This window comes from Carex rostrata, chromosome 5, assembly GCF_964058835.1.
Source record: "Carex rostrata chromosome 5, lpCarRost1.2, whole genome shotgun sequence".
Taxonomy (NCBI): domain Eukaryota; kingdom Viridiplantae; phylum Streptophyta; class Magnoliopsida; order Poales; family Cyperaceae; genus Carex; species Carex rostrata.
This window is the reverse complement of record NC_135922.1, coordinates 2,511,574-2,525,646: the sequence shown is the minus strand read 5'-3', so window position 1 is coordinate 2,525,646 and position 14,073 is coordinate 2,511,574. Positions and strand designations below refer to the sequence as shown.

The 14,073-nt window shown below is 34.5% G+C and overlaps 3 protein-coding genes across 6 annotated transcripts in view; 1 reads left to right on the top strand and 2 right to left on the bottom strand.

The window, feature by feature from the left end:
* The window catches only part of LOC144554209 (uncharacterized), a 68,225-nt gene extending 65,143 nt beyond the window's left edge, over positions 1-3,082 (bottom strand). The window contains exons 1-8 of one of the 2 annotated variants that reach the window (XM_078302525.1): positions 2,761-3,076; positions 2,558-2,688; positions 2,378-2,455; positions 2,064-2,108; positions 1,940-1,984; positions 1,803-1,854; positions 1,543-1,639; positions 860-1,191 (exon numbers count right to left, since the gene is read on the bottom strand). In XM_078302525.1, coding sequence (XP_078158651.1) covers positions 1,026-1,191; positions 1,543-1,639; positions 1,803-1,854; positions 1,940-1,984; positions 2,064-2,108; positions 2,378-2,455; positions 2,558-2,688; positions 2,761-3,058 — 912 coding nt within the window. In that variant the 5' untranslated portion in view covers positions 3,059-3,076 and the 3' untranslated portion in view covers positions 860-1,025. Of the gene's footprint in view, positions 1-859; positions 1,192-1,542; positions 1,640-1,802; positions 1,855-1,939; positions 1,985-2,063; positions 2,109-2,377; positions 2,456-2,557; positions 2,689-2,760 lie in introns of those variants that run through there. The other variant, XM_078302526.1, reaches the window with a different exon arrangement.
* Positions 3,083-3,710: 628 nt separating this feature from the next.
* LOC144554204 (PRP38 family protein) lies at positions 3,711-7,395 on the top strand. Its single transcript, XM_078302514.1, has 6 exons — positions 3,711-4,060; positions 4,143-4,264; positions 4,774-4,864; positions 5,311-5,434; positions 5,673-5,797; positions 6,886-7,395. The coding sequence occupies exons 1-6, from the start codon at positions 3,771-3,773 to the stop codon at positions 7,283-7,285; spliced, it is 1,152 nt and encodes a 383-aa protein (XP_078158640.1). The 5' UTR covers positions 3,711-3,770; the 3' UTR covers positions 7,286-7,395.
* Positions 7,396-8,751: 1,356 nt separating this feature from the next.
* LOC144554787 (uncharacterized) lies at positions 8,752-12,197 on the bottom strand. 3 transcript variants are annotated; one of them, XM_078303135.1, is made up of 10 exons: positions 11,789-12,197; positions 11,617-11,700; positions 10,917-11,050; positions 10,674-10,771; positions 10,453-10,541; positions 10,228-10,339; positions 9,948-10,114; positions 9,480-9,550; positions 9,176-9,290; positions 8,752-9,100 (listed from the first exon to the last, which is right to left on the bottom strand). In XM_078303135.1, exons 1-10 carry the CDS (start codon positions 11,999-12,001, stop codon positions 8,930-8,932), a joined length of 1,254 nt encoding a protein of 417 aa, XP_078159261.1. In that variant the 5' UTR covers positions 12,002-12,197; the 3' UTR covers positions 8,752-8,929. The 3 variants fall into 3 exon arrangements, with proteins under 3 accessions (XP_078159261.1, XP_078159262.1, XP_078159260.1); XM_078303136.1 differs by having other exon boundaries at positions 10,674-10,756; positions 11,789-12,195; XM_078303134.1 differs by having other exon boundaries at positions 10,453-10,771; positions 11,789-12,100.
* Positions 12,198-14,073: the final 1,876 nt, after the last annotated feature.

The window sequence follows — 14,073 nt, the reverse complement described above, 5'->3', positions numbered from 1 at the left end:
TATTGAAAATTAAGCCTAAAGTCATATGTATGTGGGCTTTTGCCTATCCAAGAATGCCTATTACAGAATTCAACTTGTACTTGTTTTTTTAATTTGTTTGTGCATCTTGCTTGTTTATCTTGTTGGATTTAGGTTTTAACGTTGGTTGCAAATTAAGCCAAAGCAATTCAAATTTTTGTTAAATGCAAAGTTATAATAATACCAGGTTTTGCTGAATAACAAATCACCTTGAAGAGTATTAAATGTATATTTATGGCTTACTTGTATGCTCTTCAATGCCATATTAACAGAGAGAAATTTGGATTCACAAGTTCTTGATGACATGGTAGATGGATAGCATCAACAGTACCAGTATATTTGTAATTTTGTTCTGAAGAGTAATACTTGTACAAACAATGCCTGTGATTCTCTTCCTGTGGTAACATTTCATAAACAAAAAGACCATGACAGTTCCAACAAAACTACCCTCAATTTTATTTACAATTTTTTTTTATGGACTCGTGATCCTCTTCCTGTGGTAACAACCTAGCTTGGATCCAAATCTGAAGACATGTGGGTATAAGGGTTAATCCGTAATTACTTTGTTCTGTTGGATCTGTTTCATGATGACAAAATTCTGTCATTTGGTGGGCTTATTTCCATGAAGTGTAATTTGCTTGTGAATAAGTATTAACTTGACTGTATTAATGTTTTTGGCACTGGTGGTGCCTGCTTTACCATTGCTAATTTCAGTACCATTAAGTACATTTTACATGTATATGTTGAACAAAAGGTGATTTTGCTTTTGGGATTAGCATATTTTTAGAATTTGATTCACAGCGTGATTTATTTTCTCGAATTGCCATGAAAATCTCAAGGGTTTTAAGCAAATAGAAAACAATTTTATTCTTCTAACAAGCTCAAGTCATTAACACATTACAAAAAAAAAAATGCATCATCCATGCATCACTTGCTCACATCCATCTATTGAAAAATCATATATCTGATATATGCAAATTTTATTCAATCTAACAAGTTACCAAGAATTAGCCTCCATAACGGGTCTTGAGCGATTCGGGTGGCTCTTCTTCCATAATACCGGCTCCAGTAGTCACCAAGTATTGCCGGATCGTTGTTTTACGATCACTTATATAGGTATGGTCCAAGAAATTACTATATGCTTCCTCGCCCAAATTTTTGGCTGCTAAAACACTGTAACCATATTTCAGAAGTCTTTTACCAGCAAAGAGAATAAAATATCAGAAAAGACCCTACTTTTCATTCTTTTTGCAAAGTAACACTGCTTTATCAGAAAATAATTGAGTCTGAACATGCATATTTTTTTTAACACAATATGCTTGTAAATTTGATACATCCATTTACTAACCGATAGCACATATTTCAATTCAAGTTGCTTGTCATTTTTCTGGACTGAGTTCTTGTTTAATGTAGTCAAAATTATTAAAGACAATAAAGTAGCAAAACTAAGATATAAATTTAGTAATATTGAGGGAGATACATTGAATTGTAATGGTGAAAGAATTTTTGGATGGAGAATTGTACCAGTGTCTTAAATATATACGGCAAGGTAAAATGTCGTCTCTCCATATCTTATGGATATTGTATCGGCCATATCTCTCATGATAAATTTCTTTACTGCCTGTTTATGTAATTATTTGAATTATCAATTAGTACCAAATTATGTAAAGAAAAAAAATTGAAATCTGAGCTTTGTTACCAAATTTTGACAGTAAAGAAATCTGAGCTTTGTTACCAAATTTTGACAGTAAAGAAAAAAAAAATTGAAATCTGAGCTTTGTTACCTTGGCATCTTATTTGAAAATACTCCTCATCACTGTAACGAGCACATAGAACCTTATAATAAAAGATCAAGAAATGAAATAAAAATCAATTATGTAAATGAAATATATTTACATGGCTAATTTCTAAAAGCACGTACTGCTCGATTTGAGAAAGGTATCCCATCTAATCCTTCAGGATATACCTGTTTATTTTGAAAAATTAATCAAATGAATAACAAAAAATAATGAAAAGTGAAAGAAAGTAAGAGGAAAGCATCTCACAGCTAAAAATCTGAATTCTTCTTCCCTATTGAGAAAAGATGGCACCTACAAAATATAAACATATATAAATATATAAGTACCGACTCAGATCAAACAGTGGTTTCACAGTTACACTCAACCGTAATCCTATGAGGCAATGCCCCGTTTGAGTTTCAATCCGGACCGTCCGATCAGAATCCAGGCCAATGCGGCCCAAGCCAGTAATGAACAGGGCCTCTTTAAGATCCGTGCTATTATATAACGAACAGCCCGGATTCAAACTAAAAAAAATGAGGTACCTTAAGTGATATGAATTCAAATTTACAATTTGTTACCTCTTCTATCTTGATCTCGAAAACAGTTACAATTAGGAATTCCCCTTCACATGATTCCACACTCAAACTTGATATCTCCTGAAAAATGAAAAACCCATAAACAAGCCTACAAAATCTGAGTAGAAAACCAAAAATTCGATCATACACCTCGTGAAATAACTAAATTTGAAGAAGAATCACCCCTGTTTCGGCATTCGCAATCCCTCGTTCGAAAAATATAGGTGCCACGTGAGCATAGACACGCCGGAATCCACGCAATTGCGCAACCCTGAAATTCTTCAGATCAGGAAAGGTGCTCCTAGCACTTCTTTCTGATAAGATAACAGTACAGTAGTGTCAGTATTCAATTACTGGTTTTGCAAGGCTGTGTATGCAAAAGTTACCAGAGAGGAGAGATCCGAAGCCACAGATGGAGATGTAGCCGTTGGGTGAGGCAACGGCTTCGAAATCGGCGACACTGTTAAGCTCGGTGAGGTTACCGCCTGAAGCATCAGCCTGAGCCATGATTTTGCGGTTTGGAAAAGGGCGGAGAACAGTGAGAGGCGGTAAGCAGACCTTTATTTTCACCGGCGAGGAGAGGAAGGATGCTCCGGTGTCGGATCTTAATCGGACGGCTGTTAACGATCTAGTGCTCCAGCGGGGAATGCAAGAGCTGCTGCTAGTAGTAATAGTAGACTGCATTGATGCTGGTTTTCTTTTCTTTGGTAAACTTCTTAAAAGGCTTGTTGTACCTGTTTTCTAAGCCGTTAATTTTAGATCGGACGGATATAATAACCTATCCAGTTGGCTCGTGAAACATCATTTGTACGAACCGTCTGATTTAAATCGACGGTCACAATCCGCCTGAACTCTCAGATGATCCCTTTAAGATCGAATCCAGTGCGGTACCCTACCGTGTAAAATTAGATCTGCATCGCCTTTTTTAATCTAGCACGAATCATAAAGCAATCCCCTGTAATTCGGGTAAATATTTTAACAAGAGTAGTTTTAGCTTCATGCAGCGCACGGATGATAGAATCAAAACATAGCTGCATATGGTTAGTGATCTGCATGAAGCTAAAACTACTCTTTTAAAAGCTTACCCTACTCTAATTCAAATAGGCTTCGAAATTATTTTGGATCAGCTGGAAGCTCATTAGTTTCATATTATCTACTGTAACTCAAATTTTAAGTTTAGATCTGGACTGTCCGATCTGCTTCGACACGATATTACAGGATCCCTGTGCATTTCATCTCATGCAGGATTGGTCCAGATTCTGATCAGACGGTCAAAATCGAAACTCAAAAATTAACTTACCTCAGAGAATCGAACTCAGCTCCTTCTAGGATATCCGAGTGCAATACTCTCTTTTTAGGGTTTTGGTGGAAGGAGAAGAGGAGAGCGGTTCAAAAGATGGCGAACCGAACCGACCCTCTTGCTCGGAACGTACACGGCACCAACCCTCAGAATCTAGTAGAGAAGATCGTGCGATCGAAGATATACCAAAACGGGTACTGGAAGGAGCAATGCTTCGGGTTAACGGCGGAGACGCTAGTCGACAAGGCGATGGAGCTCGATCACTTCGGCGGAACCTACGGTGGCGCTCGTAGACCCACTCCTTTTCTCTGCCTCATCCTCAAAATGCTCCAGATCCAACCTGACAAAGATATCGTTGTTGAGTTCATCAAAAACGAGGATTACAAGTATGTATGAATCTACAACTTTTCTTTTCTTTTTCGATTTTAAGTACTTGTACTGATGGATTGATTGATGTGTGATGTATAGGTATGTTAGAGTGCTTGGAGCATTTTACTTGCGCCTTACTGGTACTGTTGCTGATGTTTACCAGTATCTTGAGCCTCTGTATAATGATTACCGAAAACTCAGGCGCAAGCTCAATGATGGAAGTATGTACTGTACTGTATATTTTAATTTTGCTAATTTATTATTAGAAAAGACAAACAGTGAAAATAGCTGATGTTTACCAGTATATTGAGCCTCTGTGTAATGATTACTGTAAACTCAGGTGCAAGCTCAATGATGTTTACCAGTACTGCATGTTTTAGTTTTGCTAATTCATTATTAGAAAAGAGAAACCGTGAAAATATCGGATGTTTACCAGTATGTTGAACCTTTGTATAATGATTACCGTAAACTCAGGCGCAAACTCAATGATGGAAGTATGTAATGTGTAGTTTAGTTTTGCTAATATATTATTAGAAAAGAGAAACCGTGACAGTATCTAATCTTTACCGGTATTTAGAGCCTCTGTATAATTATTACCGTAAACTCAGGTGCAAGCTCAATGATGGAAGTATGTACTGTGTAGTTCAGTTTTGCTAATTTATTATTAGAAAAGAGAAAACAGTGAAAATATCTGAGTTGAATTGTTGTGTTTTCTAATTTGAATTTGTAGCTTTCGCTCTTACTCATGTGGATGAATACATTGATGAGATTCTCACAAAAGACTACTCATGTGACATTGCTCTCCCTCGTGTTCAGAGAAGGTTCTTTTTTTTTTACTAATGGTTTGAATAAGTTACTATGAAACTATTGTTGGTTTGGTTAGAACTGCATTTAAGTAGTCAAACCCAAATTTTATTCGGTTTTCAAAAATCTAACCGAACCAACCGATTTAAACTTGTCAACCAAATAACAACCAAAAAACAAAGTAAATTTCAGTTTGTTTGGTTGAACCAAAATAAGAGAGATAAAAATTAAAAATGTCAAAACTCAATGCATACACAAATATATCTAATAATTATAGAAATAACTATCAATATATATATCAGTCGAACCGAAATAAGAGCCCACAACTGATATCAGTTGGTCACTCTTTTTTCTTCTTTTACTATTCCTTGTGTTTTCTGGTGGAATCAACACTATACCAGCAACTGTACTGGTAAAAAATTTTACCGGTACATACTCAGTACTAAATATGTAAAAAATCCAGGTGGAATTTAGAGGCATCAGGGGTACTGGAACCGAGGCGAAGTGCATTAGAAGATGATTTTGAAGAAGAGGAAGAAGAGAAAGAGGAGGATGCAGAGCCTATGGATACTGACGATCGTCATAAGGTACCACCTCTATTTCTCCCTCTAGTTCTCGTTATATAATTATTTTGCAAAATGTGTATTGTTTATCTTATTTGAGATTGATGGGTGCTCTTTTGGAAGGTTAAATTACAGGAAAATAAGTAAATTGTGCTTGTTTTGTTCATTTTAAGTTAGCTAAATTGTATACCTGAACTCATTCCAAATTTGATTTGTTGCAAAAGCTAATGATTGTCTTTCATGTTTTAATCAATCTTGTAAGGAATACTATCGAGGAAGGAGCCCCGCAAGAGAGAGAGACCGAGATAGGGATAGAGATAGAGATAGAGATAGAGATCGAGATAGAGACAGAGACAGAGAAAGAAAGCATGATGGTTACAAATACAGGTATGTACCAGAACCATTAGAAGTTAGAATGCATCATTAAAAGTTATGCATTTCTTTATGATTATAACCTGCTGGAAGCTTTTCCTTTGAAAACTAGTACAAATGAAGTACTACAATAATACCAAAGGATTTACTGCCATGGCATGTTAATTCCAAGAGCCAGGGTAGATTATAGAAGCTTCCTACAGTAACAAATTATTTACGAATGACCTCCCCAGGTTTCTCTGTACTGACAGTGTGCAGATGAAAAGTATGATGGATCATACATTCTTAAATTTTTTTTTTTTTTTTTTTTTTTTTGCTTCTGTTTATCTTATAACTAAAGTACTACTATTTTACTAGCCTATTTACAAGTTCTCAAATCGACAAAAACTAGTGCTGTTAACCTCACTTGAGTGATTTAAAATTGCAAAAAAAATAGCTTTTTGAGTTATTTCTGTGGATATATTTGGATCCAAAAAGCTTATTATGTTTCGAGAAAGTTCAACTGGTCAAAATCTGAAGATTAAAAAATTTGTCAGTTTCGAAAATTACAAGTTTGGATACCTATAAGCAAATTTAGAAGTTTTTGTTGACTTTTGTATTTATTTTTTCTTTTGTACTATGCTTAGCGCATAGTGGTCCATACTATAGATCAATATCTTTATTTTTAAAGTCCAAAAACAATCAATCTGAACTGTTCAACATGATCATCATATTAAAATGTACTAGTAGAGCAAATTTTACATTTTGTAGAATATTTTTACTGTTTTTTCAGATAGGTAGAAGATCAATTGATCTAAAGATTCTAGACTGTTCAAATGTAGTGATTTCTACCTATCTAAAGTAGTAAAAAAAAATCTAAAAAATGTTAAATTTAGTCCATAAGTGTACATTTTCATATGGAGTTCATGTTCAACCGTTCAGATTCGACTGTTTGGAGTTTGAAAACAAAGATATTTATCTATAGTACGGACTAATCTTTAGTTATGATTTATTAATTTTAGCTTTTGCATCTGTTAGCAATTCCTGATTCATTTCCAAATATTTTTTTGCATGTATTCATAGTTGAAACTTTGAAATATAAAATTAACAAGACCATTTTATAGGGACCGGGATTATGATAGAGACTACGATAGAGGTCGTGATAAAGACAGAGAAAGAGATAGAGATAGAGACCGAGACAGAGATAGGGGTAGAGAGAGAGAAAGGGATCGGGACCGAGACAGGGACCTGTACCGTGACAGGGAGAGAGAAAGGGAAGGAGGTAGAGAGAGAGACAGAAAAGATAGAGATCGTGGTCGGTCCCGGTCTAGGAGCAGAGACCGGTACGATCGAGACAGAGACAGGAAGCGGGTGCGTGGTAGTCCAAGTCCACAGAAAGAGAAGAAGAAGGAAAAGAGAGAGAAGAAGGAGAAGGTAACTGATGGGACCGACCATCCCGATCCAGAGATTGCCGAAGCGAATAGACTTAGAGCATCTCTTGGTCTTAAGCCCCTTAAGCTTTGAGTTATTCATTTCCTTGTGGAGATTGCTAGTTAGATTTTGACAAAATTGTATGAAGACATGTATCAATTAGATGCATTGTAATATTCATGTTTGGAAATTTGTGTTTACAATTTTGAATTTGGAAAAGTTGGGTTAAGTTTGTTAGTACCTCTTCTAATAGTTGAGAGTTGAAATTGAATCGAGATTAAATTGTATAGGATAATCTGATGCCAGAGAAAATCACCATGCATTGTGCAAAATTAAAATATGGTAAACTTGAGAAAGGGGAGGTAGCACAATTGGCTAAGAATAAGTCCTAGAGTTGTTGTACCTAAAGGTCGAAAGTTTGATTTTTCTTCACGACTTTACAATTTCTGTGAAGATTTTCAAAAAAAAATATACGGTAAACTTTTTCCCAGAAATGGATAGCAATGGAGATTTCTAATTTGAGAGTGAGTCGTGAATTGCTAATAGACTTCAACTCACAAAGGGTTAAAATTTAATTTCTCCTCTCTTAGAGGGGTGTAAAAATCTTCAAAAAATAATATACGGTAAACTTTTTCCCAGAAATGGAAAGCAATGGAGATTTCTAATTTGAGAGGGAGTCGTGAATTGCTAATAGACTTCAACTCACAAAGGGTTAAAATTTAATTTCTCCTCTCTTAGAGGGGTGCAAAAGCATCCGGATTATCGATATGAATTCGCTTTGTATTATAATCCGAATCCTTTTAATCAATAATCCGGATCCTGATAATTGTTGAATATGGAGGCATAATTTGAGTCTGTCTAATCCATAATCCGGATCCGGATAATTGTTGGGTATGAAAGAAAGAAATGCTGATTTTGAATATGGATAATTCTGTGGATCCGTAAACGGAGCGGATATCCGTATTTACCCGACCCATTTTCTAAGCGTCTTGATTTCAAGCCTTCAAGGCAAAAGGAACGGATATTCTTTCCGCCATTTCAAAATAAACAAAAGATCCAAGGAACGGAATAGTCGACTCAATCCCATATTCTTGAAAATATATGGGCTGAATCCATATTACGCTGTATCTTAAATGGGGCTTATCTAAATTCTTAACTTCCAATGACATATGATTTGACAACTAGTACTGGTGTTAAGTGTATATTGATGTGAACAACAGAATGACGAGTAATAACTTAGCATGGAGATACATATTTTCTCCGTTCAGCTTCACCGACAATTTTTATTTCATTTTATATTTGAATTTTTTTAATTAGCATTTGAAAGTTTGTATGACTTAACTATCCGTCAATTATTCGTTTTGTATTCATATTTGAACCCATATTTGGAGATTATCCACTCCGTATCTCTGTTTAAGATAAATTTGATTTTACATTTTGACATCCATTTACTATCCGTATCCGTTCACTGAGATGTGGATATGAATTTGGTATCAGCTTTATCCACTGCGAATCCGCTCTATTTTCACCCCTACCTCTCTATCTCACACAAGCAGATATGCACATTATTTCAAGCATGGATAAATTCAATTTGTCATTAATTGGACTTCCTATTGAGAAAAAAAATCATCTATTCCTAGACTGTAAATATAAAACAACTAAATAAGCACAAAATTCTAACTAACAAAACATTTTACTTGAAAGCACCTAAAAAGAAGTAACAAAACATGTCTAAGTTTAAACTAACAAAGGGACTTTGGAAGGATATAACTGAACCCAAGCAAATTCCTCTTTGTAACTTATGCTTGATTCGCATGATTCCGAGCATGTGTATACTACGATTGTTTGCCAATCAAGAGAATCCGGGTCATTCTTCACGCCAAAATAATATAGCAACTGAGGCATTATCTGCAAAGAAATATTATATTCTTTATTACAAAGGGGTCTTCTATGTAAATTGTCTTAAAAATAGTTGATGCAAACCTGGAATTCATAACGTAGCGGGCCCTTGCAATAGGCACATGGAGGAATGTCGGCTTTAGAGGGTCGGCCGCTAGAAAAAGGCCATAATGGTTTTGCCATTGGATCCCTACAATACCTATAAATGGTAATTCCAAAAAAAAATTGATTCAACAAGAGATGAAGTAATAAGAAGAACAAAGGTTTTCATCTAAACTTGTAGTAAAGTAACTGTATACAGTGAAAATAGAAATAGAATATTTACTTTGGATTTACAGGATGTTTCTAGAAAATTACCACAGAAAAACTATGTACGGTATTATTATACCTTAAAACTTGTTCAGGATCTCTAGAAATGCGCTCTTGGAATGATGCCCAACTGTTATTATCAGCATCAGCCTATAGACAAAATTGTAAAGGCAAAAATAAAAAAGTCAAATAAATAATACAACTCTTAACAAAAACAGTAATTACACCCCGTATAATCCCTTTAAACAACTCTTAACAAGAACAGTAATTACACTCGTATAATCCCTTTAAACCAAAAAAATATATATATTTGTTACAATATTCCTGCAGCTGTGCAACTAAGAATTACCTGATTTTATTGGGAGCCATAAGAAAATTGTTTCCTAGATGAGATACTATCAAAACAACAAGGAATCAGCAATTCTAGATGAATTGCAATTAACATAATATATTTTTAAGTGCTTAGGAGGTCAATTGAAAATTTTAAGAAACCACAAGGACATATAAGTATTATTCCGAATTGAAATTGCTAGAGAAAGAAGTATACCTCAAATTGATCCATTACAGATTGCATTGCCTCATCGGTTTTACTGCACTTTGTGACAATTGCAGAGTTATCAACTGACGAACAATTCCCCTCTGATTCCTCCGATTCAAATTCCCATTCTTCTTTAATGACAATCTTGTACTCTTTCCATGTAACTTTACTCGAACCTAAAACAAACAAACAAGCAAAAAGAAGAATACTTGTCAGTTCTCAATAAATTTTGATTCAACTTGGTTATTTTTTGTAGTGATATATTACAATTCCAAACAAAAAAAATTACCATTCTTTGAAACTGTGAGATCTCCTATGCCGTTCCCATTGTTAGCAATCGGAGAATCAGAAGCAGTAAGCTTGTGGCATTCACTCTTGTGGCCTGATTTCCAATGCATGGCCTGAAGAAAATAAAATAAAAAGAATAAAAATAACAAAAAGGATAATCATGGTAGCATTCAGTTTTACGCTACAGCAACGACTGATACTAGGATTATACTGTGTATTAAAGTACCTGATGCTTCTCAGAGCAGTACCGGGCTTTCTTGCAACTACTACAGTTCTTTTCGCCTTTCCAAGTACCACACCAACAACACAGAGGTGCTACACATTCAATAAAAAAATATATCCTCTCAACAAAAATAGTTAATTCATTTTTAATTTCAAGATTGATATAATGGGTCAAAAGTTCAATGAAGCAATGAGTAAAGGCCTGACGGGTATATAACAGGTTACCTCCAGTACTCAAAGGCTTGTCAGTGCCGTCTAATTTTGCTGGTATGTCTGAGTAATAGGGATTGAGTCTTGGTAATTGACATCTGAAAACCTTCACACTGTAAATTCACATGTTAGAGCACTAATCACGGAAATGAAATATAAAACAAGTGGAAAATTTTCATGCGAACCCACAAAATTTGTAGGGGCAAGTATGAAAATTTTCTACAAATTGAGGAACAGAGTAAAGCAAAAAAAAAAAACCTTCTAGAAGGGGTTCCTTGTTTATATCTCCACTGTTCATGCTGATCACTATGAAGACATTTCATTGAAGGGCACATGAATACGTACAGTGTTCGATGAAATGTCGATTCTTTGTCATCGATAGGTGCATAAATCTATCTCCAAAAATAAAAACAAATATAATAAATAAAGAAAATGTCGATTTCAAAATATTAGGAGGTACTATAATAGAGTGGCTAAGATCAAAATGGTAGTTTATGAGTCTTGGTGCTACCAATTGGTTTTGCGATTTTCACAGTCCAAACAGTTAATCCAAACCGTTCAAAATGATATTTATATTAAAACGTATTTGGAGACCAAATTTTACATTTTTTGAATTTTTTTTTTACTATTCATTAAGATGGTTGGAAAATCGCTGATTTTAATAAATAGTAAAAAAAAACCTCTGGACCATTGAAAACAGCGATTTTCAAACCATCTTAATAAATAGCAATTTTCCAAGCACATTTTAATATAGATATCATGTTGAACGGTTTGGATCAACTGTTTGAACTTTGAAAATCGCAAAACCAAATTGGTATGACCATGGATCAGGAACTACCATTTTGATCTTAGCCACTCTCGGTACTATAATTTTCAATTCTGTGGTGGTTTTCATTAATATAAATTCATAAAAGAGAAAAGATTGCAACTTTATATGGAACAAATACCAAATGATTACCTGAAGAACAAACTGTAGAAGCTCTCCACAAAACCCACATATCCGAGATTTATCTAATGGCAAGTTCACTGGATCCAGCCATGCCTATAATCAGCATCAAATTTGAGATTAAATCTATCAATTTCAATCACACAAACTTCACACAGTAAAAATTGAAAATGAAATAATTTACAGGAAAGCCTCCAGCTTTACAAGGGAAGAAGTGGCGGAGCAACAAACGAGGGTTTGTAGGTTTTTCTACAAACCCCAGCTTTACTTCTACTTCCTCTTCGTCGTCTTCTTCGTCGAATTCATCGCTGTTTTCGATTTGAACATCTTCGTCTTGCTTCATCTCTTCCAATGGGGTTATGGTTAGTGATCTTAGGCTTGCCAGATTCGAATCCATTCTAGTTCAGAATTTTGCTATTCAATGGAGAAACGAGAGAGAGAGGGGAAGAAGTACAAACTCTTGGTTAAACCCTAGCTTAGGCTCTGATCAGAAGGGATCCCTGCTCCAACAAACGAGAATCAGAATTCTATTCTTCGTCAATCTCACAATCGGAACGGGGAAAGAAACGAGAAATGACGCGATTTGACGGGATATCAGCAGAATTGGTGCCGGCTGCAAATGAATCAAACCGAATCGAACTTAACCCAGTTCGAGTTTGAGTTCAAAACAATTTTGAACCGAGTTGGTTTGATCCGAAGTAGGATTTCAAACTGAAAAGAAGAGTTTAAGTTCAATTGGGTGCGATTCGAACTAGTTTGATTTGGTTTGTTAATAGTTCCAATTGAGACGAATTGGAGGAGAATCGAAAGATTTGAAGGTTTCAAATCGAGCCAAAACAATTTCGAACCAAGACAGATCAATTTAGAATCGAGACTGACCAATTTTGAACCAGGTCAGACCAATTTCAAACTAAACAAACCCAGACCGAGTTCGATTTCAAACCAATTTTGAACAGAACTGGTTTAATTTATTTCAGAACAAACTTTAATCAAACGAATTAATTGCAAAAAAGAAAATAATCGAACTCAATTAAATCACAAACTACGAACGTTTTTTGTCAGCTCCGGCAGACACAATTTTTAATGGCAAAAACAGTAAATACGCTGTGAATTATAACTTTTTTCAGGATATCTCTGATTCAATTTTTCCTGTGATTAATCATTCTTATTATCAAAATTTAATTTCAAATCAATTATTTTCAACTCTTCTCTTGAAGTGAATTGAATTCTTGTAATGCTGCTATTCTTGGAACAGTATTCGTCGTCTCAATTATTTTTATTATATAATTTATATAAAAATAATATTAAATATACAGATAGATTACATTTATATTTCAATTTCATAAAAAAAATTAATTTTTTTATTTCTTTTAGAAAATACCACATCACCTATTTTTATATCTTTTTATGTTACTTAACTAATTACACTTGCACGCAGAAACATAAGAGAGAAATTCTTTAAAAATGAAAAAATGGTTTCTTTAAAAAAAACATTTATATTTTGTTGTCACATATCTCTCTCTTTTTATATTACTTAGACACTTTTAGGGCTTGTTCATTTGTTACGGAATTACACGGGATGGTATTTAACGGAGATTGAAATTTACTTTTGAAAAAGTGAGAATCCATGGATACGGATACACATGTGATTGATTGTGAAATATAATGAAATGAGTGTTCGGTTGTATTATGGAATTAGTTGTAGGCAATCTTAATTTATTTCAAATTATGTATTTTTATTTAAATTGCTCACCTATTTAAAATAAGGAAGATTATATATAGGATCTGGATCGGAATATCAAATTGAGTTGTACGCATTTGAAATTGCTCACCTATTTCAAATTAGTTGTACGCATTTAATAGTTATCTTATTTAAAATTACATTAATAAAAAAAAAATTGATTTGTAGAGTTGTAATAAAAAAAAAGTTAGTTAGTCAATTTCAATTTCAGTTTCAGTTTCAAAAAAAAGTTAGTTAGTAAAATTAATAACAAGCTGAGCATCAAAAGGTGGATTGAAAATGGAAATAAACACAAATTATGAAAGAAGTAAAATGAAACCCAGTAGCGCCTTGTTCAGCTACACACGTTTCTTGGTCATCCTTGCAAACAACAATGTACCAGTAACACAACCCTTTCTGTACCAGTGACCACATCATCGACAATCATTTTTGTTGTTCATCCTTGCAAACCTTTTAGTACCAGCAACCATACCGGCAGTGTTGTTTCTTCTGTAGTTCTGTTGGTCCTCATCGGGGCACTTTTGTACCAACAACCATACCGGCAGTACAAGGTGCACCATTGTCTCCAGTGGTAGCATCGGTACCATTGGTACAGGATGGCCAAGAAATATTAATTTGTTGTAGCAGTCCCGTCCAGAAGCTTTTTGTGAGGCTCCACACCAAAAAATATTGTCTTTTGTTTCCAACTGGTAGTTCCTGCACAGAAATATACAAGGACTGGTAAATGA

Coding starts and splice junctions, on each gene's coding strand:
- LOC144554204 (XM_078302514.1), top strand. CDS start 3,771: ATGGCGAACCGAACCGACCCTCTTGCTCGGAACGTACACGGCACCAAC. Junction 4,265..4,773: donor GCGCAAGCTCAATGATGGAA/GTATGTACTGTA, acceptor TTGAATTTGTAG/CTTTCGCTCTTACTCATGTG. Junction 5,798..6,885: donor CATGATGGTTACAAATACAG/GTATGTACCAGA, acceptor ACCATTTTATAG/GGACCGGGATTATGATAGAG.
- LOC144554787 (XM_078303134.1), bottom strand. CDS start 12,001: ATGGATTCGAATCTGGCAAGCCTAAGATCACTAACCATAACCCCATTG. Junction 11,051..11,616: donor TTCTACAGTTTGTTCTTCAG/GTAATCATTTGG, acceptor TTTTGGAGATAG/ATTTATGCACCTATCGATGA. Junction 10,772..10,916: donor CAAGGAACCCCTTCTAGAAG/GTTTTTTTTTTT, acceptor GTGAATTTACAG/TGTGAAGGTTTTCAGATGTC.